Source organism: Manduca sexta, chromosome 14 (assembly GCF_014839805.1).
Source record: "Manduca sexta isolate Smith_Timp_Sample1 chromosome 14, JHU_Msex_v1.0, whole genome shotgun sequence".
Classification (NCBI taxonomy): Eukaryota; Metazoa; Arthropoda; class Insecta; order Lepidoptera; family Sphingidae; genus Manduca; species Manduca sexta.
Window position 1 is genome coordinate 11,071,505 of NC_051128.1, and position 26,225 is coordinate 11,097,729.

The window sequence follows — 26,225 nt, forward strand, 5'->3', positions numbered from 1 at the left end:
ATCATACATATGCATAAGCATGTGCCAATCCATCTCTGACACAAAGTACCCTGGTTCAATCTCCACACCATGAAATATGTTTGTGTTAACTGGAGATATTTAATTCAAGCCTGGTTGGGGAAGAAAAAATTATAAATAAGTCCCAAATCCCAGGACACAAGATATGTATATTTGGGATCAGGATTGTGTTGAATATATTTATAAATAACATCCATCCATATTTTTAAAAATGTAGGATGTAATGTAAAGGGTATACTTTTTGAAGGAGATTACCATATCTCCCTATAGGTCTATACACAAGTGAAGAGATAGTCTTTAAAGGTCACATAGTAGTAGTACATAGGCAGCACCACCACATAGACTATAGTATAATAGAACAATTTTATGAATATGTTCATCAATTCCTTTATATGACCGCAGCAAGCCCGCAAATGAATGCAACAATTATGACAAAAGGCAGCCATGTCTTCAAGAATGCGCCAACACTGGAAAACACAATATTTATGTCAATCTTACCATAATTGTATGTTTGGATGCACAATCATTTATACTGAAATATTAGAAGATTAGAAACATAATAATTATGTTAATTAGTACACGATACTAAATTCTTTATAAAGCTACCAGTCCTAATTAGTGCAATACAATATTTTGATATTTTTTGTTTATATATTTATTAGGTTTTCCAGCAGACTTAACACTATAATTACAGTAATTAATATATTATAACCTTAATTTTGTAGTACAAATACTTAAAAACAGGTTTCAAATTAGCTTATGCAGATCATTGTACTAAGGATAACTTCCTTTCACTGAACATATACAGTGTAGTTTAAGAAACAATAATTACCTGACATATTTGGAGTATGGGATCATGTAGAAGGCCAGTTTGACCATGTTCCAGTTCTTACAGCCAGCATAGTTCATGATGTTGAGAGCTGTTGCTACATGAGAGTGGCAGTTGTCATAAAATATGATGTGCTGAAACAATATTATTCTATGTGTATGTGATATTGACATATGCCATATGAATATTTCATCTACATTCACAAACTATTTTTACAAAAAAATTATTACATCTACAGTAAATTCTGCTATTTATTATTGACCTACCATCCTCTTTTTGTATATCTCAGAGGCTTCGGCCACAGCAGCGTCCCAGCCTGCTTGGCCATTATTAGCTTTTTGTGGGGATAGTTGCCAGTATTTTGTGGGATTTCCAAAAGCCATGAGATCTTCAGACACAAAGTATGGTCCTGCAAAGTCTCTGATCACTCCGCTTGATGTGCAGATGCCCATGTGGCCGAGGAAAGGGAAAATCCATCTGTAATTAAAGTATCATATATAGATAGGTGAAAATCATAATGAACAAATAATATATTACACCATTGCTAATGGATGTAATCACAATGAAGTTATTTTCTTTATAATTACCTTTTGGTCATCATTTGTAATCTACAAATATAATCTGATGAATATGTACCAACTATTCATTATAATATTTATCTATATTAACAGTCCAATATGATTAGGGTATGAATTTTATTATTATGGAAAGCTCCTTTCTAACTCATTTCCTTGTTATTATAGCTCTTATTCACAGATATTTTATGTAATACTTACGTTAGAACGGGAATGGGAGTCCAGACGATGCAATACGGATATCTGCTTCTCTCATGGTCTATAGGATCCATCAGTACGGCGTCTTCGGGGTCATTCACATCGAGGGGACTTCCAGGGCTTCGATCACCGTTCATGGTCAATGGAATTTCAATAATTCGTTATTGCGGCTTCCATAGTACGAAAAACAATTTACTTTTACACAAACAAATCAACACCAGAGACCAATATCAACATAGAGTAAGTAATATACTACGTAAGAAATATCAACACTACGAGAAGTCAATAAAATTGAAACATTTTACGTGTGGAGTGTTCCAGGTTTAAAAAATGCATGTTAATATTTTAAGCATCATTTACATGCCAATATTATAATTTTATTGATCTACAAAGTTTGGTACAAAGGTTGCACCTCAGGATTTTTCCCTATATTCAATAAGGTACATTATGATGCATTTTTAAAATATACAATAAATATTATATATTATCTTCTAACAGTTAATATCGACTAAATTTTTTTTTGATCACCGTCGCAACTCATTATAAAATGGCTGCACAATCTTTGACAAATACATGACATTTGGATTGACATATTTATTTGTTGAACGTCGATAAAATGTTTGGCGCTATTATTTATTTACTGTGAAACAATTTGTAATATTTATAAATCGCCTCATTATTGAAAACGAGAAAAATGCCGGCGTTTCTTAAATACATTGATATGGAAAACTTCAAGTCCTACCGGGGACACCACCGGATAGGACCACTGAAGTCTTTCACTGCCGTTGTAGGACCCAATGGTTCAGGTATTTATCCATAATTAGTATGAAAAAAAAAATGAATAGATGGCAAAAATGTGCTTTATCATAGTATATTTCTACATTGTCTATCTTATTGCTAGTATGGACAATAATCTCATCAAGTGTCACGATCGCATACATATTTCTGAAGTATGTGTCCACCTACAAGCGAAGTCGGAATTTGTAGTTACTACGACCGATATATTTCGCAATAATTATACTTTCACGTAATATTTGTCAAGTATGCACAAATAAAAAACCATTAGAAAAGTTCAAATAAATACTTGATTAAATAAAACTTGAATAAAATACATTAATAGACTATAATATCAAGATTGATTGGCGTAGTGTGCATATTTTACTGCCAATATATATTTATTATACATCAATAAAGGCAGATGTCTATTATAATAATTAATAGCTGCAACAGTTTATATCACAAGTACAATAAACAATGTTCCAGGGAAGTCAAACTTCATGGACGCAGTGAGTTTTGTGATGGGTGAGAAAACATCTCTCCTGCGTGTGAAGAGGCTAAGCGATCTCATCCACGGTGCTTCTATAAATAAACCAGTTTCTAGGAGGTATGTTATGTTTATGGGCATTTCTTATTTTTGACAATTACAACTGTAACACCCAATTTTCTTGATGCTTTCTAATATTTTAATATTTACTGACCACTTACAATGAATTTCACTTTTAAGGCTGGGAATTTTTAATAATCCCTTCTTATAACTCACCGGTTTTATGTTAGGGATTTGTGTGTAATATTTCAGGATTTTATGCCTAAATATTGACCTATCTATAGGCCTATTGTTAAATATGCATTTTTTGTCAGTCAGTGTTAAGAATTTCATTTAGTAGAAGATATCATTATTAAAATAGGTATTGTGAGTTTCATAAAATGCAATCATTTAATTGATAATCGAAAAGTTTTCCTTTATATTGCTTGTGAGGACATGTGCAGTAACAATAACATTGTTATGATTTTATATTATGTTCAGTGCATCAGTAACAGCTACATTTGTGCTGGAAGACATGACGGAGAAGCAGTTCCAGAGGTCGGTCATTGGACAGTCATCAGAACACAAGATAGATGGACATGTAAGTATCTAATAAAACTTATTACTAATACTTCAACTCTAGTGGAATATTTCAGGTAGACAATGGTTTATGATATCATTAGGTTTTGTGATAAATCTGTCAAAAGCAGCTAGCTTCCAGTACGTTCCTGGGATCTTTATCAAGTCATCTTTCTGTTCTTGAAAAAATGACAATGTTGATGTTCATCAGTCACTAATGTCAACTGCTGTACATATCCTTCCTTCAAATTCAAGACTGGCATGAAAGAGCCAATGTAAAATATGCAGTAGTACTATTAATATATAGTTTATTTAAGTATTTAAGAATACTTAAATATACCATTAAACCAATATATTGTTAGAGAACTCAAACAAGTCTGTCAAAATGTCTTTATATTAAATTTTATGTAATGGGTTCTCTTTGTCTTTGGTATATATTTTCTATGAAAAAACTTTCTTATTTAAATGATTATTTACATCATTTCTGTTCTCAGTCTGTGTCAGTGAGCAACTACCTGTCAGAGTTGGAGAAGTTGGGCATCAATGTGAAGGCCAAGAACTTCCTTGTGTTCCAAGGAGCTGTTGAAAGCATTGCTATGAAGAACCCTAAAGAGAGAACTGCACTTTTTGAGGAGATCAGTGGGTGAGTAGTATGTTTTTGCAACTAGTCGTTAGTGGTGTAACAATGAGGTGGCATGATTAATGAACTGCCTGCAGTGTAAAATTTTATAAAATTGTTTTCAAAAAATGGTGTATTGGGATCTAAAAAAAATACTATGACTATCCATATAACTAATGATTTTTCATGTTGGGAGCCTCATGTGTCATGGGTCTTTATGGTTATATCTCTGCTGGGCACACAGGTTTTTCCTTTATGAATGTTACTTTACATCCTTGTGGGTCTTTTGGAATTTTAAATCAAAGAAATAAGTACCTCTACGCACTTTTTTTGGGGCTTAAGGGCCACAATAATAAGTATGGGCAGTATTGGTCATTTACCACTATGACATTATCCACTTGCTCATTTCTTTCTTTTACTATTAAAATATTTGCAAGCATAGATAAACCCTCAACAGTTTTCAAAATCCAAATATATGACACATATTTTATATATTGTTTTGTCCAAAGATCGGGTGTTCTAAAAGAACAGTACGAAGCGTGTCGCGCTGAAGTGAACCGCGCAGACGAGGAGGCGCAGTTCTCCTACCAGAAGAAGAAAGGAGTCGCCGCAGAGAGGAAGGAGGCCAAATTCGAGAAGGAAGAGGCTGAGAAATACACTAGACTTAAACAGGAGTTGGTGAGACAATCAATAATAGTATTAATAGCTTGGTAGAGTAAATACAATACAAAAATGTAACAGAATCATGATGGTTGTGGGAATGTTGCAGATAGAACAAAGTAACAGATGATGCAATCTATTATTTTCTTTTATAATGACTTACATTTAATATAGTATAAGTAAACATTTTCGTATTATAATTTCTACAGCAAGAACAAAAAGTCGAGCTGCAGCTGTTCCATTTGTACCACAACGAGAAGGACATCCAGTCGCTGGAAGAGGATTTGCAGCACAAGCAGCAGGAGCTGTCCAAAGTGGAGAAGAAGCGGCAAAAAGCAGAGGAGGCACTCAAAGAGAAGAAGAAGGAATCAGGCACCATGCAGCGAGAACTCGCTAAGATTGAACAGGATATTCGAGAAGTGGTAGGTTTTGGTACATTTTAACACGACCTAGCCCTCTTAAAAAAGTTTATAATCAGGTTTGCTTCCTTGCACTGCTGCCAACTTTTTTTTACATTAAATAATAATTAAGAGTCAGACTAAAAACTATTTTTCTTTTTTGTGTATTTTTTTTTTCATTTAGATAAAATTATAATTTTACACATAATATGTATGTATATATTTTTTTAGGAAAGGAGATTAATTGGTTAATCCCTGATTATAATGTGTCTTATTTAATTTTTGTTGTTTATAGTTGTGTGAAAAAATAAAGCAACATCTTTCAGATATTGACCAATGCTAAATTATTGTTTTCGCATTTATTTCTTAGGAAGCAGAGATTTCCAAAAAGCGACCAACATTCATCAAAGCCAAAGAGCGCGTCACACACACACAAAAGAAGCTGGAGAGTGCTCAGAAGACCCTGGAGCAGGCGCGCAAGGCTCACGAGGCTCATCAGGCTGACATCAAGAAGTTGGAAGATGAACTCAAGCAGATTGAAGAGCAGAAGGCGACGTGGGAACAGTCCTCTGGGACAGGGCACAGTGGAAGGGCTGATGTGCATTTGGAAGAGGCGCAGGTAAAATGGGCACTTATATTGGGAATAATTTGAAGACCAATATTAGTGTTGTTGAACAATATGTCTGGCAGAAACTTCTTTTCCAGTGACAATAAAATAAATTAAAATTTCATATTAAATATTTTTGATGAGCTGTGAAAATTAATTAGCTTGAAAACAATTAAAATGTAGCACTCTTTAAGTTAGCGTCAACCTGGCCACCTTCAGCAGTCTGCATCCTCCCGCTCTCTGCTGCCTTTTTTAAGCTGCCAGTGGGTGTTCATGACCATGGATGAAGAACAGCTCAATATTAGGTGATACACTCGATCATGTGATAACCCAACTTATGCTTTAAAGAAATCGTTTTCCCTTTTGAATCAATAAAACATAATAATAATAGTGATTGTCCCGCAGATCCGCGAGTACGAGGAGCTGAAGATGGAGGCGTCGCGTCAGGCAGCGCGGTATCTGCAGGAGTTGGACTCCGTCAACCGTGAGCAGAAGGCTGATCAGGATCGGCTCGACAATGAGATGCGCAAGAAAGGCGAGCTTGAGAATAAACACAGGCAGAAGGTCAGTAATAGATAAACACTGTAATGCACACAAAATGTACATAATATAGTAACAATATATTATACAGATTCTCCCAGGTGACGATAAAAAGGCTTCAGGGATGACTAAACTAATTATGACGGTAGAATAAAAAATGATTTCCAAATACTAATTAAAATTATAAACTACTAGCTTTTGTCCGCGGCTCCGCCCGCGTTATAAAGTATTTCGGGCGAAAGTTTTCCGTTATAAAAGTCACGCTATATAAGTATTTTCCCGGGAGCCTATGTTCTTCCCAGGGTCTCAACCTGGCTCCAAACCAAATTTCATCTTAATACATTGGCTAGTTTTTGAGTTTAACACGTCCAGGCAGACAGATGCAGCGGGGGACTTTGTTTTATAATATATTTTTGTAGAACTTTTTAACAGGAACAATCCCGTCATCCATCATTGTTGCATAACTTTAACCGTTGACGCAGCGCTCGCAATGGAAACTCTCAAAACTAATACATTTTCCCTGTTTTTGCAACATGTTTCATTACTGCTCCGCTTCTATTGGTCATAGCGTGATGATATATAGCCTATAGCACTCCACGAACAAAGGGCTATCCAAAATAAAAATAATTTTTCAGTATGGCCCGGTAGTTCCTGAGATTAACGCATTCAAACAAACAACAAACAAACTCTTCAGCTTTATATAATAGTATAGAAGTATAGAATGGATGGATGGATGAAAAAAAGCGGCGATAGCCTAGTTGGGTGTGGAACGGACTGCCGAGACGAATGTCCGCAGGTTCAATTCCCAAGGGCACACACCTCTGACTTTTCTAAAAAATCATGTGTGTATTCTTTGTGAATTTATCGTTCGCTTTAAGGCGATACCTCAAGGTCCATTTTCATACATTTTGTTTCGCCTTTAATCTGTATCTGTATCCTTTAATTTAATATGACGAAATTTTAAAGGCAGAAATATCCATGATTATTAATTATTTTTACATTTTTCTTTCAACTGCGAGAACTAATCACTAACTAGACGTGAATTTAAATTCTTTACTTGCCAATACTTGTTTAGTTACCCAGATTAAAGGCGAAACAAAATGTATGAAAATGGACCTTGAGGTATCGCCTTAACGGTGAAGGAAAACATCGTGAAGAAACCTGCACATCCGAGAAGTTCTCTATAGGAATTTCGAAGGTGTGTGAAGTCTACCAATCCGCACTAGGCCAGCGTGGTGGACTAAGGCCTAATCCCTTTCAGTAGTAGAGGAGGCCCGTGCTCAGCAGTGGGCAAGTATATAATACAGGGCTGGTATTATTATTATTATAGAATGGATCCAGTGGGCTTTACCATGAAGTGTCAGAAAAGGTGATTTTAGAATTTTTCTCTAAAGAACTGTCACTGTTATACATAGGTGTGTGGTTTTTCTTTATTTGTAGATTTATAGATAGGTCTTCAATCTGATGGCTCTTCATTGTCACATAGGAGCCCATGTATGTACATGTATTATACTAGTTGCTTGGATTGTCTGTTGTCAGTTGTTGAGGTCGTGAATAAAATGTCGACATGCGCATAAAATATGTAGTCTGAAATATATGCAATAATTGTTTTTTTTTTCTTTTATTATTTTTTATTTGAATAGTGTATAATTAAATAAAACTTTATATGAATAGTAACAAAAATCTAAGAATGTAAAAATTTGTAAGAAAGTAAAATTGGAATTGTTTCCGCCCGGGATCGAACCGGGGACCTTGTGCGTGTGAAGCACACGTGATAACCGCTACACTACGGAAACTTGATTTACAGTGACGAAATTAGTAATAGTAAATCGTTGTGTATGTGGAAATATACTTTCGTGTAGTTTCCATTGTGCTTTTCATGCAGCTTGAAACATTTAAAACACCTCAAAAATTTTACTTTTATTTTATTATCTTATGAACAAAGAAAAACCATAATATATACACACATATCTTCGTTTTAAAAACTAAAACATAACAACAGTGTGGGTGTGTTTATCCTTCCGACTTAATTGCGACATGGTGTATATCCTCAGGGCCACGAGCGGAACGAGGCGATGAAGCGCGTGGACAAGCTCAACGAACACATCAAGAGCTCCGAGCAGGCCCTCGAGGAGCAGAGGAGGCTCCGCGCCGAGCTGCAGGTATACTTACATCGGGCTTTATAGTTGCTCTGAAGTTATTTTCATCTGTCGGAAGCAGTAGACTGCTGTAGACCTTGCGATTGCCTTTGGCTTTTATTAGGTCGTCTGATATTTTTGGGCGAGGCCTCCGTTCAGCAGTAAATATCCTGTAATGTTGAGAGATTAGTGGAAACATTCAAATCGTTCTTGTGGGGAAGAATGGCGAAATAGCTTGCCATTATACACAGTAGCATTCGCATAAAATATAAATAAAATAAAACTAGCTTTTCTCATGGCTTCGACTGCGTGTAGGAGTTTCCGGGATAAAAGTCCCGCTATATATTTTCCCGGGATAGAAAACCTACAATCTTCCCACGGTCTTAAACTATCTGTATAGCAATTTCATAAAAATCCATTCAGTAGATTTTGAGAAAACCGATAAAATACAGACAGACAGAAAAGGGGACTTTGTTTTGTAATATGTATAGATAGATGAATATAGTCATTAGTTATTAGTCATATATATTTCGGTGTGATACCCCCGTGCCTCGGAAAGCACGTAAAGCCGTTGGTCCTGCGCCTGATCTCTCTCCGGTCATGTCGGATTGCCGTCTCACCGAACTATGACAGTGAAGGAACTATAATATCTCCTGCGTACCTGGCTGATCTCCGTTGAGATTGGCCGCCGTGGCCGAAATTCGGCTAGGAGGGATTCATTCATATTTTGAAATCACATTTTTTTTTGTACCTAGAAAGTAAGGCGTAATACAAGCAGCTATCCATCTATATGTATTAAAAATGCGAAAGTAACTGTACGTCTCATTGTTACATTTTAACGGCAGATCCATTTTATGGATTTCGATGAATTTTTAATATATAGATAGTTTGTAATTCTGAAAAGGACGTAAGCTACTTTTATCCCTGAAAAAGTTTTTCCCGCGGGCGAAGCTTGGAGCATTAACCAGTAAGTGTGTCGCGGTTGGCAGGCGGACGTGGGCGAGTCGCGCGGGCGCGCCGCGTCGCTGCAGGCGCAGCTGGAGGAGGTGGCGGCGCAGCTCGGCGACGCGCGCGTCGACAAGCACGAGGAGGCGCGCCGCCGCAAGAAGCAGGAGATCGTCGAGAGCTTCAAGCGCGACATCCCCGGCGTCGTCAGTACTCGCCGCTACCACACACCACACCACACCACGCACCACACTACACACTACACACACCACGCCACACTACCGCCTTAAAGCACGTGATTATTAGTGCAGTGGGGCCTAAATAGAATCTCGACTGATGAAAAACAATTCCCCCTTCCCAGTGGACTTAATTATGCCACCTTGTATAAAACTGGATATACACAAGCTGATCCAAGAACGAGATACATTCACGTAAGCCACTACAGTGAGTCTTACACTGATGGTCGCCATCCAGGCGAATACAAATGTCCTATCACCAACAAATTAAATGTTACAAACAGTCCGTACACATTCAGTAATGAATGGCATAATTCTACTAATTATTGAAAAACATTTATATTCGGTCTAATTATATTTGAACTACATTGAACTTACCATCGAACTCAAATTGTTGAAAAAGTTTATGTAGTTTTTGTTCAAAACACTACAGGTACAGGGTGTCCAAAACACGATAACACATCGCATACTACACAGGGTGTACAACTGTTGCATGATGCATATGTTGTGTTGCAGTACGACCGCATGATCAACATGTGCCAGCCGACGCACAAGCGGTACAACGTGGCCATCACTAAGGTACTCGGCAAGTACATGGAGGCCATCGTCGTCGACACAGAGAAGACTGCACGGCGATGCATTCAGGTAAAATTGCATTAGTATATGGACTCACGTAAACTAACAAGAACATTATTAGACTTTACCAATAAAAGTCCGAACTCTCTTAAATTACATTATATTGTCACACATGCTTGTTCAAACTCAACTCAAATACTTGCTCAAATACGGACAATAATGAGACAAAATAATAACTTATTAAACCCGAACATAGGAATATTAACAAACTTTTTAATAAAGATAAATAATATGATAATTCTTATTGTTTACAGGTATTAAAAGAGAGGATGTTGGAGCCAGAGACATTCCTGCCGCTGGACTACATACAGGCGAAACCGCTTCGAGAGAGGCTGAGGTGACGCCAAATACTATAAAAAATTAATAATATGTACTGCACTGATAACTGATATATTTTGTACCCAACTAGACAGTGAACTATACACTAATGGTTAAAAAACCGACATGCTCGGTAACTCTGACTGGTTGCTGAAATAACCTGAAGTATTTTTTAATAAGACAGCCCATTATTATCATAATTGTTTGGGAACGTAACGTCCATATTGCAATTTGCATTATATGGGAATTGAAAATAGATTAATTTTAGTCCACTATAAAAATATATATTATCATTATACAGGGACATCAAAGAACCAAAGAACGTGAAGTTGCTATTCGACGTGCTCCGGTTCGAGCCGGCGGCCATCCACCGCGCCGTGCTGTTCGTCACCAACAACGCGCTCGTGTGCGAGACGCCTGAGGACGCCTCGCGCGTCGCCTACGACCTCGACCGCAGCAAGAACAGCAGATACGACGTCAGTACACGTCTATTACGTACTCAAAGTATTCGTAGTTAAAGTGTCTGGACATAAGAACGCCAACGGAATGCTCATAGTTAGTCTACGCCTGGCCTTATTGGTCCTTCGAGCCGGATTGATGACGCGATGAAAACTTTAAATAGAGGAAAGTTTGTTTTATAAATTGTTTCATAGAATTTCGAAAATATTAAAAAATGTAGTTAGAGAATGATAAGTTAAATGTATGTTTTTGTTGTGTCAACTCGAATTTATTAGATCTCACGGTGCCTTTATTTTTTTAAAATAATATTTATTCAATACATTATATGTTTATATACAGGCATTAGCCCTGGACGGCACGTTCTACCAGAAGTCTGGCATCATCTCGGGAGGCTCGCTCGACCTGGCGCGCAAGGCCAAGCGCTGGGACGAGAAACACCTCTCGCAACTCAAGTCTAAGAAGGTAACATCGTTTACATATTCTTACTTTTTACATATAGTTATAACTAAAGAGATTTAATTAATGAATCAATGAAAATATTAAGCGTTAGTAATTTGAACATTTATCGATAAAATAAAAATCATATAATCATAATGTAATTCAAATTTACAGGAGAAACTAACAGAGGAGCTCCGCGAGTCAATGAAGAAGTCTCGCAAGGAGTCGGAGCTGACCACCGTGGACTCGCAGATCCGCGGACTCGAGTCCAGACTCAAGTACGCCATCACGGACAGGGACACAACCGTAAGAAATCATATACTGTATATTTATTTAGATAGTATATTTTTATTTGACATAGAGACTGTACATAGTAGTTGGGGCTTCCGTCGTTGATAGTACTGGCTAGTGTTAGTGTTATAGACCTAATAGTTTACACCAAACCACTTTTATGTTCATAGTTACATACATACATACATAACATCACGCATTTATCCCCGAAGGGGTATGCAGGGGCGCAACTAGGGCAACCCACTTTTCGCCAAGTATGTTCCGTCCCATGATGTGATGGGGGCGAGCCTATCGCCATATCGGGCACAAATTCCAGACTCCGGGCTGATACTGAGCAGAAAAACCCAAATATCACTTTGCCCGACCCGGGATTCGAACCCAGGACCTCAGAGCGCTATTGTACCGGACATGCAATACAACTACGCCACCGAGGCAGTCAATATGTTCAATAGTTTATCTATATCTATCTATACTTATAATAAATCTGTAGAGAGGTCAATTCTGTACATGAAATATATTTCCAAAATAACTATCAGGGGGTGATTAGGGATCGATACCGATGCCAAAAATGCAATTAGTAAAATTTTTGTCTGTCTGTCTGTCTGTATAACCGTTATAGAAACAAAAACTACTCGACGGATTTTAACGAAACTTGGTACAATTATTTATCATGCTCCTGTGCTGGTTATAGTATACTTTTCATCACGCTACAATTAATAGGAGCAGAGCAGTGAAGGGAAATGTTGGGAAAACGGGAGAAGTTACTCCATTTTTTAAACTTCCGTCGCGTGTGCAACCTTAATGGTTAAAGCTATACAGAAATCATGTATGACGGAAATGTTCTCCTTAAAATTATGTAAAAAATATCCCACGACAGCATATGTCTATCTTTTATGGTTGACTCACAATAACACGTGTAACTCCCGATAGCTTAGCAGTTCGAAGCTTTCTCATTATATTTGTCTACTCTTACGTTTATAACACTCTCAGTCATCCCTAATTAAAAAAGTTAACATTATTAAATTAAATATTCCATAAAAAAGAATCATAGAAATCGGTATAGAAACACCAAAGTTATACATGAAATACGCTAATAATAAGCCATCATACGTGAATACTGTATCATGCTATAAGGATTATTTTTGTATATATATAAGGTCGCGAACGCACAGGCAGGCGGCTTGTTGTAAATAAATGTTTACATTTAATTCTCTGAGTCGCACTTTAAGTTTGTTTAGGACATATCGATAAATAATATATATTATGTACGAAAATTACTGTATGAGCGTTATTTGTTTGTCATCCGAAATTTATGTAGAGAAGTTGCTTAGGGTAGGAGGAATGCAAGTACGAACGATGTTCCACATTATAACTGAACATTTTGTGGTAACAATATAAAAACAATTATACAATGTCTTTGAACTGTTATTAATAATTTGAATGTTATTTTACAGTTGAAACAAATAAAAGCACTGGACGCGGAGATAGCTGAGTTGGAGAGAAAAATGGAGACTTTCGGGGTGAGTGATTCTTAGTATATAATAATATGCATTGCTATGGAGTTACGTTATAAAACAGCTTTTAAAAGGACGTGAGAATTTGTTGCATAAGTAATAAGAAAGAATGCTTTTTGTTGTAACATAAAAGAGAGTTGTTAATATGTTATTTGTTGACATTCAGCCGCAAGTGGAGGACATCGAGCGCACCATCCGCGCCCGCGACGCCAAGATACAGGAGGTCAAGGAGAACATGAACAACGTCGAGGACGTCGTGTTCCGCGGCTTCTGCAGGGACATCGGCGTCGCCAACATCCGCCAGTACGAGGAGCGCGAGCTGCGCGCCCAGCAGGAGCGCGCCAAGCGCCGCATGGAGTTCGACGCACACATCGACCGCGTCGCCTCCAACCTCGAGTTCGAGCGCAGCCGCGACACGCAGAAGAACGTCACGCGCTGGGAGCGCGCCGTGCAGGACGCCGAGGACGAGCTCGAGGGCGGGCGCCAGGCCGAGGCCAAGCAGCGCCACGACATCGACCACGAGCTGCGCCGCGCCGACAAGCTCAAGGCCGACCGCGCCGCGCACCGCGCCGAGATGGACAAGGCCGACGCCTCGCTCGACAAGGTTCGTATACACCACTATACACTTACGTTTAGATTATGACACAGTTAGTCATAAATAAATAATAATATTACAGGCTCGCAAAGACCTATCGAGCATCCAAAAAGACATCCAAGCCGTACAGAAACAGATCTCTAGCATCGAGTCGCGCATCGAGAGCAGGCGCAGCGACAGACACAACATACTGAGGCAGTGCAAGGTACATTCAAAGTTATTTATGTATAAACATAATCTAAAATGGATTTCAAATAGAAATTTCGTTACTTATAGCTCGTATGAAGTAAGAACCAACTCATTGTAAGTCAATGTTAAAATTACATTAAGTATACAGTTTCTTAAAAATGTCTTGCCGGCTTTGAACTTTGTACGTTCCGATACACGTCAAACGCGTGCGTTTCTTTTTTAAGTACAGCCGAGCTTGATAGGATAATAATTGTATATTATTGTTAAAAATTATCCTTGCAAGTTTTGAATCACAGGACACGTTGTATGTATGGCATTTATTTGGATTAGGTATTTAGTTTTTACAAATACAGAAATATGAACTGATCGAAAAACATTATACAAAGGAGCATTGTTTTATAAAAACATTTCAAAATTCAACAACCAAAGTAAAATAGTACTTATGTCATAATTGAATAAGTCTTTTTGATTTTAAATGTATAATTATCATAAATTTTAATTAACCTAAATATAATATTGTCACCGTGGTTATACTTGCGTTCGCGGCTAACTCCATAGCCGTTAAGCGCTTTGTATCAACCTGTACATGTTACAACGATTCCTTTCAGATCGATGACATAATCATTCCGTTGCTAGAAGGTAGTCTCGATGACACGGCTGATACGGAATCGGAACAATCCTCTCTGTCCACCACGCAACAGTACCGACGGGAGTCAAGGTTCGTGAATAATTTGTGATGGTTTAATTCAATAAAGAATCATTAGATTTCTTTGTTATATACTTGGTGAATCAACTCAATACGTAGTATGTCAAGTTAATAAGTCAATTCAATACAATTTATTGCACTTCACAATTGTTAAAATATAGCTTTTACAAATTAAGGAAAGTACATAATCGTGGATCGCAGGGCACGGCAACAGAGAAGAGAGGGAGAAACTTTTCCTTCTATGAAAAATATTGATAAAAAAGTTATTAATTTGTTTCTTCTCAAACTGCTAAACTAAAAAATAAAAAATAGTAATTAAGTAACTGATGCTATTTTCCTATGTTCATTAACTACCAACTGTAGGTCTAGAAATAAAAATTGTTTTATATGTCCAGAATACGCGTAGACTACAGCTTACTCTCTGAAAACCTGAAAGACCTCGACGAGCCGGACGAGATCAAGCGCAAGGCGGACAAGCTGCAGAAGGCGATCAACTCGCTGCAGAACACCGTGGACAAGATCCAGGCGCCCAACATGCGCGCCATGCAGAAACTCAACGAAGTCAGGGAGAAGGTCAACGCCACCAACGAGGCGTTCGTCGCGGCCAGGAAGAGGGCTCATAAGGCCAAACTGGCTTTTGAAAAGGTACGGCTTAAATGGGATGTACAAAAGAGTACATATGGACGCTTAACAAAATGACATGTGACTATTTTAGCAATATTTAAATGGGTTTCCCACTATCACATGATGTGACGTAACATACATGGCGAAAAGTGGGTGCCCTAGTTGCACCTCTGCCTAACCCTTTCGGGATTAAGTCGTGATGTGTGTTATAAAGTTGGTTATTTAACATTATTGCTTGGTATAAATTTGACAAAAGTGGGTGTACTAGTTGCGTCTGCTTATTCCCAAGATAAAAAGCGTTAGTGCGTCCGTATTTAGATGGGGACGACTAGTAAACGAGCGTATACGACTGGGCCGTAAATTTACATAACGCCTTGCTTGGATCCTAGATGGATAGACAGGACTGGAATAAGTGTACTGTTGAGTGACCTTATTTGCATTTTGTAAGTACAATAATTATGCCATTTGATTATCAGGTGAAGAAAGAACGTCACGACAAGTTCATGGACTGCTTCGAACACGTCGCCAACGAGATTGACGCCATTTATAAGGTACGTTACCTCGAGCAGTAAATATCATACAGTATTTCAATGGTCAAACATCCGCTATTATTTATAGATAGGTGTTAACTATCAAACGAGCAACGTGCTAGCCTCGTTTAGTTGTGACATTATCTACGTACATGTTCTAGGCGCTGGCTATGAACCAGTCAGCGCAAGCGTTCCTGGGCCCGGAGAACCCCGAAGAACCATACTTGGACGGCATCAACTACAACTGCGTGGCGCCCGGCAAGCGGTTCCAGCCGATGTCCAACCTCTCTGGAGGGGAGAAGACAGTCGCAGCGCTAGCGTTACTGTTTGCGATACACAGGTACGTGTTAGAAATATGCAAAACCCAGTTTTGTATGGGCTGGGGTGATCTCTTTATTTCAGGAAACTAAAGTGACGTTAATATCATTAAGATGGTAGAACCACACTGTAGATATTTGACTACGATATGTATAAGTCGGGCTGATAACTCGATGTCACATAAAAGCACCGTGTATTGGTAGTGTGCTGCTCTTTGGATAATATTATGATATTTGCTTGCTCGTAAGATACTTTATTGTTTTATTGAGACTTGATCCAATATTTGGTAGTAACATAAAGACATGCGAGCCTATGTGATGAATTTTACATTCCCATGTTCCCAGTTATCAGCCAGCGCCGTTTTTCTTGCTGGATGAGATCGACGCGGCGCTGGACAACACCAACATCGGCAAGGTGGCCTCCTACATTCGCTCCAAGAAGGGCAGTCTGCAGACCATCGTCATCTCGCTCAAGGAGGAGTTCTACGGGTGTGCTGACGCGCTTATCGGCATCTGTTCGGAGGTGATATATTGTTTTAAATCTATACGTATAAGTAGCCTATCTCACATCAAATTACTCATTAAGAATAAAGAAACTTTTCCGAAGGTAGCTCGAACTGTATACTTTGTATCTTATCCTTATAAGATTAAAGTCGTTCAGTTAATTGTGTTATTTGTCGTTGTGGTACAGTGCATGGCGAGATAAACTGGGTTGTAACCAGTTATTACAAATAAAATACATTTTTATAGTCTACCCTAGAGACTAGCATTTTACTCGATGCTGTGTTTGATTAACTTAAAATGATTTGCCGTTATAACTAAGTCTATTGTTTTGTTCACAGCCTGCGGACTGCCTTGTGAGTGACGTCATCACCCTCAGCCTAGAGAACTACAACGACTAATCTCATTCCCATATTATAGGCTCGTGTTCAGGGACGATACATTTTATATTGATTTACTTCATTATAGTTAAGATTATATGACATAATTATAGGATAATATATTGTCTTTTATTTAACCCTTCCTTTCATTCATAGTAGTTTATCTAAGATTGGAATTTATATCCCATACTGACTGCATCGGTGGCGTAGTGATAATGCGTACGCGGTACGAGTATGACACATACGCTGAGGGGCTGGGCTCCAATATTACGTCGGGCCAAAAATAGCTAGCTGGGTTTTGCCATCTTAAAAAGTACTCAGGCGCAGCTCGGAGTCAGGAAGTTGTCGGTGTGATACCCGCCGAGCCTCGGAAAGCACGAAAAGGTGTTAGTCCTGCGCCTGATCTCTCCAGTCATGTCCGATTGCCGTCTCACCGGACTATGAGAATGAAGGAACAGAGAGTGCACCTGTGCATTGCGCACGCACTTGTGCACTATAATATCTCCTGTGCACCCGGCTGATTTTCTTTCAGATTGGCTATCGTGGCCGAAATTCGACTAGGAGGGCTTCATTCATATCATAGGACAGAAATTATATCAGTAAAACAGTAAACCCAGAGTTAACATAGGTCGTTTTCTCTGAGGCTTAAATATTGTTACATGTACTTTGAGACTTATCCGCTTGTAGCGGTTGTATGCGACTGTACTAGTGTCCTTTACCTGAATGTGTAGAATATAAGCGTTAGTTGCGCTAGGCTTAGGACACTATGTACTACCGTAGCGTACAATAGACAGATTATGTAATTCCGTGTTTCAAGAATGGTCACCCCCGCGTACTCCTTACACGCTAACCCAGCTAGGCGTTACAAGGCTCACAGAACTAACTTCCTGCCATTGAGAATACTGGCTGTCGCGCTGCTTCTTGCAGGCTCGTAACCAAAAGAAGGCTAACATCATTTCCAAGTCAATTGAAATCTCACAGGCAGCCACTAATGTAGCACTCAATCATGCACGTGCGAATGACTATTATAGTAGGGCTATGTGTCACTACAGTGATTTAGGTGTTCGGCATTCTAGATATTTTAAAGGCTAGCATAAATAACTTTATTTTTTATCCCGGCAAAAAAGTGTCACGCTGGCGATGTATAAGTCACAATTCTAAATAACATAGAAGAAATAAAACAAACCCAATCCATATGGAACTCTTTTATTTACAATATATTTATATTACATCCTTACCGCTAACACTATGGAATCATAAATAAATGTCCACGACCGAGCACTACCGTCGCCTGAAGCATTATCACAGATGGTTCGGCCAATCTTTAAATCACTTGGAAAGTACACTAGCAGCCAAAGACCAAAACACGGGCACGATATCAATATGCGATTTCATTATGAAATTTGATTTCTATTGTGTTTAAGTCGGCAATTGAAAATAAGACTTATGAACATGGTATTTATTATTGGTTAAATATCGATATTCATTAAACACGTTGTCTGTGGCGCCAAAACAATAAATTATCCACCTGTACAGTGCAGCACACACGGAGTGTGTCTCGCACTAGCATGTGGGTGCGCGACGCGAGTGAGTGAGATAGTCCTATATAGTTTTCTTTTTCAACACTAGAGTTCTTTTCTACCAGCTCGCGCGTTGCCTTAAGAAAACAAAACTGTTACGTGACAAGCAATAAACGTATTTGAGATACATTCTTTTTATTTTGCGATCAATTTACATGAATTCATATTGGCGATAGAGAGTTAAAGTTGTGTTAAAATTACCGATATATTTTTTCAGCAATCGATTAGAATGAATATCGATAATTGCAACAGATGGGGCTATTTTTATTTACTAGTATCGAACTTTTATAGTCTACAACATTAACAAAGACTATAATAGCACGTAGTTCTTACAAGGAAATCTAATGAATACTGTTTTGTTATAGTGCAGGGTTCCCACTGAAATCCGGGTGGTATTTGATGCTTGAAGGGGACTTATTGATATTATCGCAATAGATGTGTCCATCATTTGGATATTATCCCTCAATGTCGAAGTAAAATGAATCATATTGATAAAGTAAAATATCACTAGGATAGTCGGCGTATTATTTTCTAGTTCTGTCTGCTACAAGAGCAAAGACGTCGACTGCGGCGCCAAACAATGAACTTATCCACCACGCATGGATTGTGTTGTCCCGCACTGGCGTGTGGCTGTGCTGTGACGCTATAAGATGATCTTAGATGCGCATGCGCGTTGCGTCCACAACAACGTAACAATTCTGTGAGCCGCGGTGGACGTGTAAGGTTGTGTTGTGGGCCGGCGCGGCGCTCAGGCGTGGTCGGGCGGGCCGGTGCTGAAGTAGGGCGGCGCGTGCGGCTGCAGCAGCGTGCGGCACAGCGCGCACACGCGCGCGGGCACGCGGCGCGGCCCGGCCGGCACCGTGCCCGACACGCACGACGCGCAGAATATGCGCCCGCAGTGACGGCAGTGCACCTGCACACATACTACTGTTAACAATCATTGTCGCTCATTCTAAGCTTACTCGAGTGGAAAGTGCCTTAGCTCAAGCATTTGGTACGATATTATTAATTATTTTATTGTGCATATTTTTTTATAAATTAAATTTGGAAACTAGATATCCTTGGGCCAATGCTTATAAAGATAGTTATGAAAATATAGATGACTTTGCGTATTCGCAACATATCGCAAAGCTACAAAAAAGTAGAAATGAGCTATGACATTCATTTATAAAAAAAAGAGTTACTCTACGTGCAACACTAACCCCCTTATTCATAAACGTTTTTTATCTAACGACCGAGTAAGGCTGTGATAACAAGTCTGTTTCTCAGTGCTGACGGCATGGCAGTCTTCGCAGTGTAAATATGGCCGTTGTGATTGGCTAATATTGAAATACAACAATAATAACCAATCACAACGGTCTATTTCTCAGTGCCGTTGGGTACTGAGAAACAGGCTTGTTATCACAGCTTTACTCCGTCCTTAGATAAAAAACGTTTATGAATAAGGGGGTAACAATCTACAATTTTCATTGTGAAAATTGCTATGTGTATAGTAGCAGGTGCTAGTGTGCGTATTACCTTCTTCTTGTTGGTGGGCAGACTGGCGTGACACTCGGGACACTCGCTGACATCGTCGTCGTGCTGCCACCGGACCTCGCACTCCGCCTCGCGCAACCGCTGCAGCTGGACCTACAAACACCACACTTGTGTAACTATCGACTTATGAATCATTGTATAATAACCCTGAAAACAAGGTGAGGCCTAATAGCCCAGTAGGATGTCTTATGCCGGGCCAATGTCACTTATATTGACTATGCAGATATATATCACCAGTATACATATCACCAGTAGTGATATGCCAAATTGTTAAAAATGTTTATTCGTAGACATGGATATTGAGCACAATACAAATAAGGAGTAATTATCTATTAGATACTATTAGAGAGTGACAGTGTGAAAAATATCCACCTGCAGTGACTGCGAGAGCCTGACGAAGTCCTGCTGCACCTTCTCGCTGTTGTCGAGCTCCTGCTGCAGCGCCGACACGCGCGTGCGCAGCTCCAGCATCTCCGCTTGCAGACGTTTCTGTAACGACCACATATTTCTTTAGCATTATTACTGATGGGATATTCCTTTTTTTAGGCAATACTCGGTGACAAACCAATTTCTTTCTCAGAGCATTTGCTGTGGTGACCATTTTTTATTCTTATACGAAGCCGGCAAAGCGAACCCAATGCACCTCATGGTTAGGTGAGTAGGGTCCAGATGGTGTCGATTGAGGAAACATGATTACCCCTCGCCAGTCGACACCATTTTGTCAACCTGTTTAAACCAGATATACACAGGGTGATCTCGAAAGGCGACACATGTGAGTCACATCCAGGAGGATATAAATATATGACTCCTGTAACAAATGGCATGTATATATTATAATAATCCGACCTTATCCTCTAGTAGCTGCTCGGTGAGGTCGGTGGAGGTGCGCAGCTTGTCGGCCAGCTCGCGCATCTGCTCGCGCTCCGTCGCCACCTGCTCCAGCTGCTCACTGAAACAGAACAACATTATTTAATAAGTTAATCGATAAAACCAAGGCGTAAACTTTGTACATAAAATACATGTAAAAAAAGACTGTGTTATGTAATTATAACATAAAGATGGCACATCATTTTCGAGAGTTCGGAATTATTACTTCTGTTTAGACATTTTAGATTTTATATTTATGTCATTCAACTCACTTGGCACTAGTGAGTTGAGTCCTCAGACTGGCCAGCTCGGCCTCCTGCTGTCGAAACAACGTGGCGTGGTCCAGCAGCTGCGACCTCAGCTCGTTCTCGGCCTCGTGCGCCTTCTCTCGCCCGATCTGGCAGAAGATCAGCTGCTCGCGGAGTCGCAGCGTGTACTCTTGCAGTTCCTGGAATGAGGATATTGGACTAATATTCTTATAGGTTTTTTGATAAGAGACACTGGACCGTATAATAAGAGGCCTACAGTCCATAATGGCCATTACTGAGACATAACTTTTTTTACGATTGTGAGGATGTGTCGGTCTATCTCATTGGTTGTATGATGTATAGCAGTTGGCACTGAAACGCGACTATTCGAAGCGGAGCCGCTTTCTTTTTACGATAAGAAGTAGGAGACCAAATAGAGTATGGTCCAAAGGTTGTAAGTAAGAATATCATTATCTGGTCAGGGAGACAATATATTATCTTGCTACGTTGTCATCAGCAATTTCATACCTATTTCTTTTCTTTTTATTAAACGAAAGTAAGGGATGTACGTACCTCCACGGTATCTGGTAAGTCGATGATTTCGTTTTGCATTTCGTCCGCCATTTTTATGTACTGTCCCATCAGCATAGCGTTATCTCTTTCTAGACTGTAATCATAGAATTTTATTCTGTTATTACTAGATCTGTTTTAAAAAAACTTATTTTAAAGTTTGATTTTTAGACTTCAAACAGCTTTCATTGGGAGAATAATTTAAACATTTGACTGAGTGAAACATCTGCTATAATTTATGAAACATTTGAATAATTAAATGTATATACAAATGTAGTTGATATAATCGGCGATACACAAGTTGAAGACAATATCGTTTAGTGGTGATTTTTTTTATATAGGCAGGACAAAGTGACATCACTAGATCATTGAAATTAAACTAATTTTTCGGATTCTATCGCGGTTTTTTGTTTTTTATTTTTCTCCCGACGTTTCGAAGACTTTGCAGCCTTCATGGTCACGGGGGGGACTGAGGTGTTGTTCATCCGCAAAGTCAAAGTTACAATATCTACCTACATTTTACAATTATACAACTTTTTTAAATTTTTAGCTGTTGGTGGTCCGATCTACGCAGAATGAGCTCACAGTGTCTTGAAGTCTGGCTTGAAGAGAGGCCTCTCTTATATCGGACAAACAAAAAGAAATATAGGGACCCGCGTAAAAGAACATATAGCTGACGTGAAACACCGACGCTCGACGAAGTCTGCAGTCGCTGAACACTCTGAAGGAGGCGCCAATCATTATCTGCGACTAGACAAGCCACAAATCCTCGCCAAAGAACACCGATTCTTGCCCAGGATGATTCGCGAGGCTATTGAAATTAAAAACATCCTAATTTCAATAGGGAAGATGGTTGGAAGCTTGCACAAGCCTGGGATCCAGTTCTACATTTAATTAAATCGGAACCCAAAAGACCGGCTGCCAGACTTCAAGACACTGTGAGCTCATTCTGCGTAGATCGGACCACCAACAGCTAAAAATTTAAAAAGTTGTATAATTGTAAAATTTAGGCAGATATTGTAACTTTGACTTTGCGGATGAACAACACCTCAGTCCCCCCGTGACCATGAAGGCTGCAAAGTCTTCGAAACGTCGGGAGAAAAATAAAAAACAAAAAACCGCGATAGAATCCGAAAAATTAGTTTAATTTCAATGTCTAACATTCGCGTAAATATAAGAAATCATTATCACTAGATCAGATGGTAACCTGATGGTGGCCTGTTGGAACCGGATATACTCAGCTCCGCCGCGTGGTGGTGCGCGGCCGTGTGTGTCTGTGTGTCTGTGTGTCTGTGTGTCTGTGTGTGTGTACGCACCTGTCGAGTTTCTTCTGCAGCGTCTCGCGGTCGACGGTGAGCAGGGTGACGTGGTGCAGCGCGCGCTGCGAGGCGCGGTCGGCGTCGGCGGCGCGGCGCTGCAGCTCGTGGTCTGCGCGCGCCGCCGCGGCCGCGAGCTCCGCCGCGTGGTGGTGCGCGGCGGTGTGTCTGTGTGTCTGTGTGTCTGTGTGTGTGTACGCACCTGTCGAGTTTCTTCTGCAGCGTCTCGCGGTCGACGGTGAGCAGGGTGACGTGGTGCAGCGCGCGCTGCGAGGCGCGGTCGGCGTCGGCGGCGCGGCGCTGCAGCTCGTGGTCTGCGCGCGCCGCCGCGGCTGCGAGCTCCGCCGCGTGGTGGTGCGCGGCCGTGTGTGTCTGTGTGTCTGTGTGTCTGTGTGTGTACGCACCTGTCGAGTTTCTTCTGCAGCGTCTCGCGGTCGACGGTGAGCAGGGTGACGTGGTGCAGCGCGCGCTGCGAGGCGCGGTCGGCGTCGGCGGCGCGGCGCTGCAGCTCGTGGTCTGCGCGCGCCGCCGCGGCCGCGAGCTCCGCCGCGTGGTGGTGCGCGGCCGTGTGTGTCTGTGTGTCTGTGTGTCTGTGTGTGTGTACGCACCTGTCGAGTTTCTTCTGCAGCGTCTCGCGGTCGACGGTGAGCAGGGTGACGTGGTGCAGCGCGCGCTGCGAGGCGCGGTCGGCGTCGGCGGCGCGGCGCTGCAGCTCGTGGTCTGCGCACGCCGCCGCGGCCGCGAGCTCCGCCGCGTGGTGGTGCGCGGCCGTGTGTGTCTGTGTGTCTGTGTGTCTGTGTGTGTGTACGCACCTGTCGAGTTTCTTCTGCAGCGTCTCGCGGTCGACGGTGAGCAGGGTGACGTGGTGCAGCGCGCGCTGCGAGGCGCGGTCGGCGTCGGCGGCGCGGCGCTGCAGCTCGTGGTCTGCGCGCGCCGCCGCGGCCGCGAGCTCCGCCGCGTGGTGGTGCGCGGCCGTGTGTGTCTGTGTGTCTGTGTGTCTGTGTGTGTGTACGCACCTGTCGAGTTTCTTCTGCAGCGTCTCGCGGTCGACGGTGAGCAGGGTGACGTGGTGCAGCGCGCTGCGAGGCGCGGTCGGCGTCGGCGGCGCGGCGCTGCAGTCTCGCGCGCCGCCGCGGCTGCGAGCTCCGCCGCGTGGTGGTGCGCGGCCGTGTGTGTGTCTGTGTGTCTGTGTGTCTGTGTGTGTACGCACCTGTCGAGTTTCTTCTGCAGCGTCTCGCGGTCGACGGTGAGCAGGGTGACGTGGTGCAGCGCGCGCTGCGAGGCGCGGTCGGCGTCGGCGGCGCGGCGCTGCAGCTCGTGGTCTGCGCGCGCCGCCGCGGCCGCGAGCTCCGCCGCGTGGTGGTGCGCGGCCGTGTGTGTCTGTGTGTCTGTGTGTCTGTGTGTGTGTACGCACCTGTCGAGTTTCTTCTGCAGCGTCTCGCGGTCGACGGTGAGCAGGGTGACGTGGTGCAGCGCGCGCTGCGAGGCGCGGTCGGCGTCGGCGGCGCGGCGCTGCAGCTCGTGGTCTGCGCGCGCCGCCGCGGCCGCGAGCTCCGCCGCGTGGTGGTGCGCGGCCGTGTGTGTCTGTGTGTCTGTGTGTCTGTGTGTGTGTACGCACCTGTCGAGTTTCTTCTGCAGCGTCTCGCGGTCGACGGTGAGCAGGGGTGACGTGGTGCAGCGCGCGCTGCGAGGCGCGGTCGGCGTCGGCGGCGCGGCGCTGCAGCTCGTGGTCTGCGCGCGCCGCCGCGGCCGCGAGCTCCGCCGCGTGGTGGTGCGCGGCCGTGTGTGTCTGTGTGTCTGTGTGTCTGTGTGTGTGTACGCACCTGTCGAGTTTCTTCTGCAGCGTCTCGCGGTCGACGGTGAGCAGGGTGACGTGGTGCAGCGCGCGCTGCGAGGCGCGGTCGGCGTCGGCGGCGCGGCGCTGCAGCTCGTGGTCTGCGCGCGCCGCCGCGGCTGCGAGCTCCGCCGCGTGGTGGTGCGCGGCCGTGTGTGTCTGTGTGTCTGTGTGTGTGTACGAACCTGACGAGGTTCATCTGCAGCTTCTCCCGGTCTACCGTGAGCAGGGTGACGTGGTGCAGCGCGCTGCGAGGCGCGGTCGGCGTCGGCGGCGCGGCGCTGCAGCTCGTGGTCTGCGCGCGCCGCCGCGGCGGCTGCGAGCTCCGCCGCGTGGTGGTGCGCGGCCGTGTGTGTCTGTGTGTCTGTGTGTCTGTGTGTGTGTACGCACCTGTCGAGTTTCTTCTGCAGCGTCTCGCGGTCGACGGTGAGCAGGGTGACGTGGTGCAGCGCGCGCTGCGAGGCGCGGTCGGCGTCGGCGGCGCGGCGCTGCAGCTCGTGGTCTGCGCGCGCCGCCGCGGCCGCGAGCTCCGCCGCGTGGTGGTGCGCGGCCGTGTGTGTCTGTGTGTCTGTGTGTCTGTGTGTGTGTACGCACCTGTCGAGTTTCTTCTGCAGCGTCTCGCGGTCGACGGTGAGCAGGGTGACGTGGTGCAGCGCGCGCTGCGAGGCGCGGTCGGCGTCGGCGGCGCGGCGCTGCAGCTCGTGGTCTGCGCGCGCCGCCGCGGCCGCGAGCTCCGCCGCGTGGTGGTGCGCGGCCGTGTGTGTCTGTGTGTCTGTGTGTCTGTGTGTGTGTACGCACCTGTCGAGTTTCTTCTGCAGCGTCTCGCGGTCGACGGTGAGCAGGGTGACGTGGTGCAGCGCGCGCTGCGAGGCGCGGTCGGCGTCGGCGGCGCGGCGCTGCAGCTCGTGGTCTGCGCGCGCCGCCGCGGCCGCGAGCTCCGCCGCGTGGTGGTGCGCGGCCGTGTGTGTCTGTGTGTCTGTGTGTCTGTGTGTGTGTACGCACCTGTCGAGTTTCTTCTGCAGCGTCTCGCGGTCGACGGTGAGCAGGGTGACGTGGTGCAGCGCGCGCTGCGAGGCGCGGTCGGCGTCGGCGGCGCGGCGCTGCAGCTCGTGGTCTGCGCGCGCCGCCGCG

The 26,225-nt window shown here is 42.8% G+C and overlaps 3 protein-coding genes and 1 non-coding gene across 4 annotated transcripts; 1 reads left to right on the forward strand and 3 right to left on the reverse strand.

The window, feature by feature from the left end:
* Positions 1 to 122: 122 nt before the first annotated feature.
* LOC115454238 (transmembrane protein 222) lies at positions 123 to 1,931 on the reverse strand. The gene is made up of 4 exons (XM_030182984.2): positions 1,624 to 1,931; positions 1,114 to 1,324; positions 851 to 981; positions 123 to 485 (listed from the first exon to the last, which is right to left on the reverse strand). The coding sequence occupies exons 1-4, from the start codon at positions 1,755 to 1,757 to the stop codon at positions 407 to 409; spliced, it is 555 nt and encodes a 184-aa protein (XP_030038844.1). The 5' UTR covers positions 1,758 to 1,931; the 3' UTR covers positions 123 to 406.
* A 242-nt stretch (positions 1,932 to 2,173) lies between these two features.
* LOC115447052 (structural maintenance of chromosomes protein 1A) lies at positions 2,174 to 17,263 on the forward strand. Its single transcript, XM_037438530.1, has 24 exons — positions 2,174 to 2,426; positions 2,884 to 3,004; positions 3,425 to 3,524; positions 3,997 to 4,145; positions 4,631 to 4,799; positions 4,991 to 5,203; positions 5,550 to 5,798; positions 6,192 to 6,350; positions 8,381 to 8,488; positions 9,454 to 9,615; positions 10,162 to 10,290; positions 10,536 to 10,618; positions 10,901 to 11,075; positions 11,398 to 11,520; positions 11,671 to 11,802; positions 13,242 to 13,307; positions 13,468 to 13,905; positions 13,979 to 14,101; positions 14,694 to 14,803; positions 15,187 to 15,436; positions 15,892 to 15,966; positions 16,107 to 16,285; positions 16,608 to 16,785; positions 17,105 to 17,263. Exons 1-24 carry the CDS (start codon positions 2,315 to 2,317, stop codon positions 17,162 to 17,164), a joined length of 3,663 nt encoding a protein of 1,220 aa, XP_037294427.1. The 5' UTR covers positions 2,174 to 2,314; the 3' UTR covers positions 17,165 to 17,263.
* On the reverse strand, positions 8,050 to 8,122 carry Trnav-cac. The gene has a single exon. It is a non-coding gene; the product is annotated as a tRNA-Val (tRNA).
* Positions 17,264 to 18,333: 1,070 nt separating the features above from the next.
* LOC115447053 (RUN and FYVE domain-containing protein 1) lies at positions 18,334 to 25,125 on the reverse strand. The gene is made up of 7 exons (XM_037438649.1): positions 25,084 to 25,125; positions 21,948 to 22,041; positions 21,399 to 21,574; positions 21,106 to 21,208; positions 20,632 to 20,748; positions 20,242 to 20,352; positions 18,334 to 19,636 (listed from the first exon to the last, which is right to left on the reverse strand). Exons 2-7 carry the CDS (start codon positions 22,020 to 22,022, stop codon positions 19,472 to 19,474), a joined length of 747 nt encoding a protein of 248 aa, XP_037294546.1. The 5' UTR covers positions 22,023 to 22,041; positions 25,084 to 25,125; the 3' UTR covers positions 18,334 to 19,471.
* Positions 25,126 to 26,225: the final 1,100 nt, after the last annotated feature.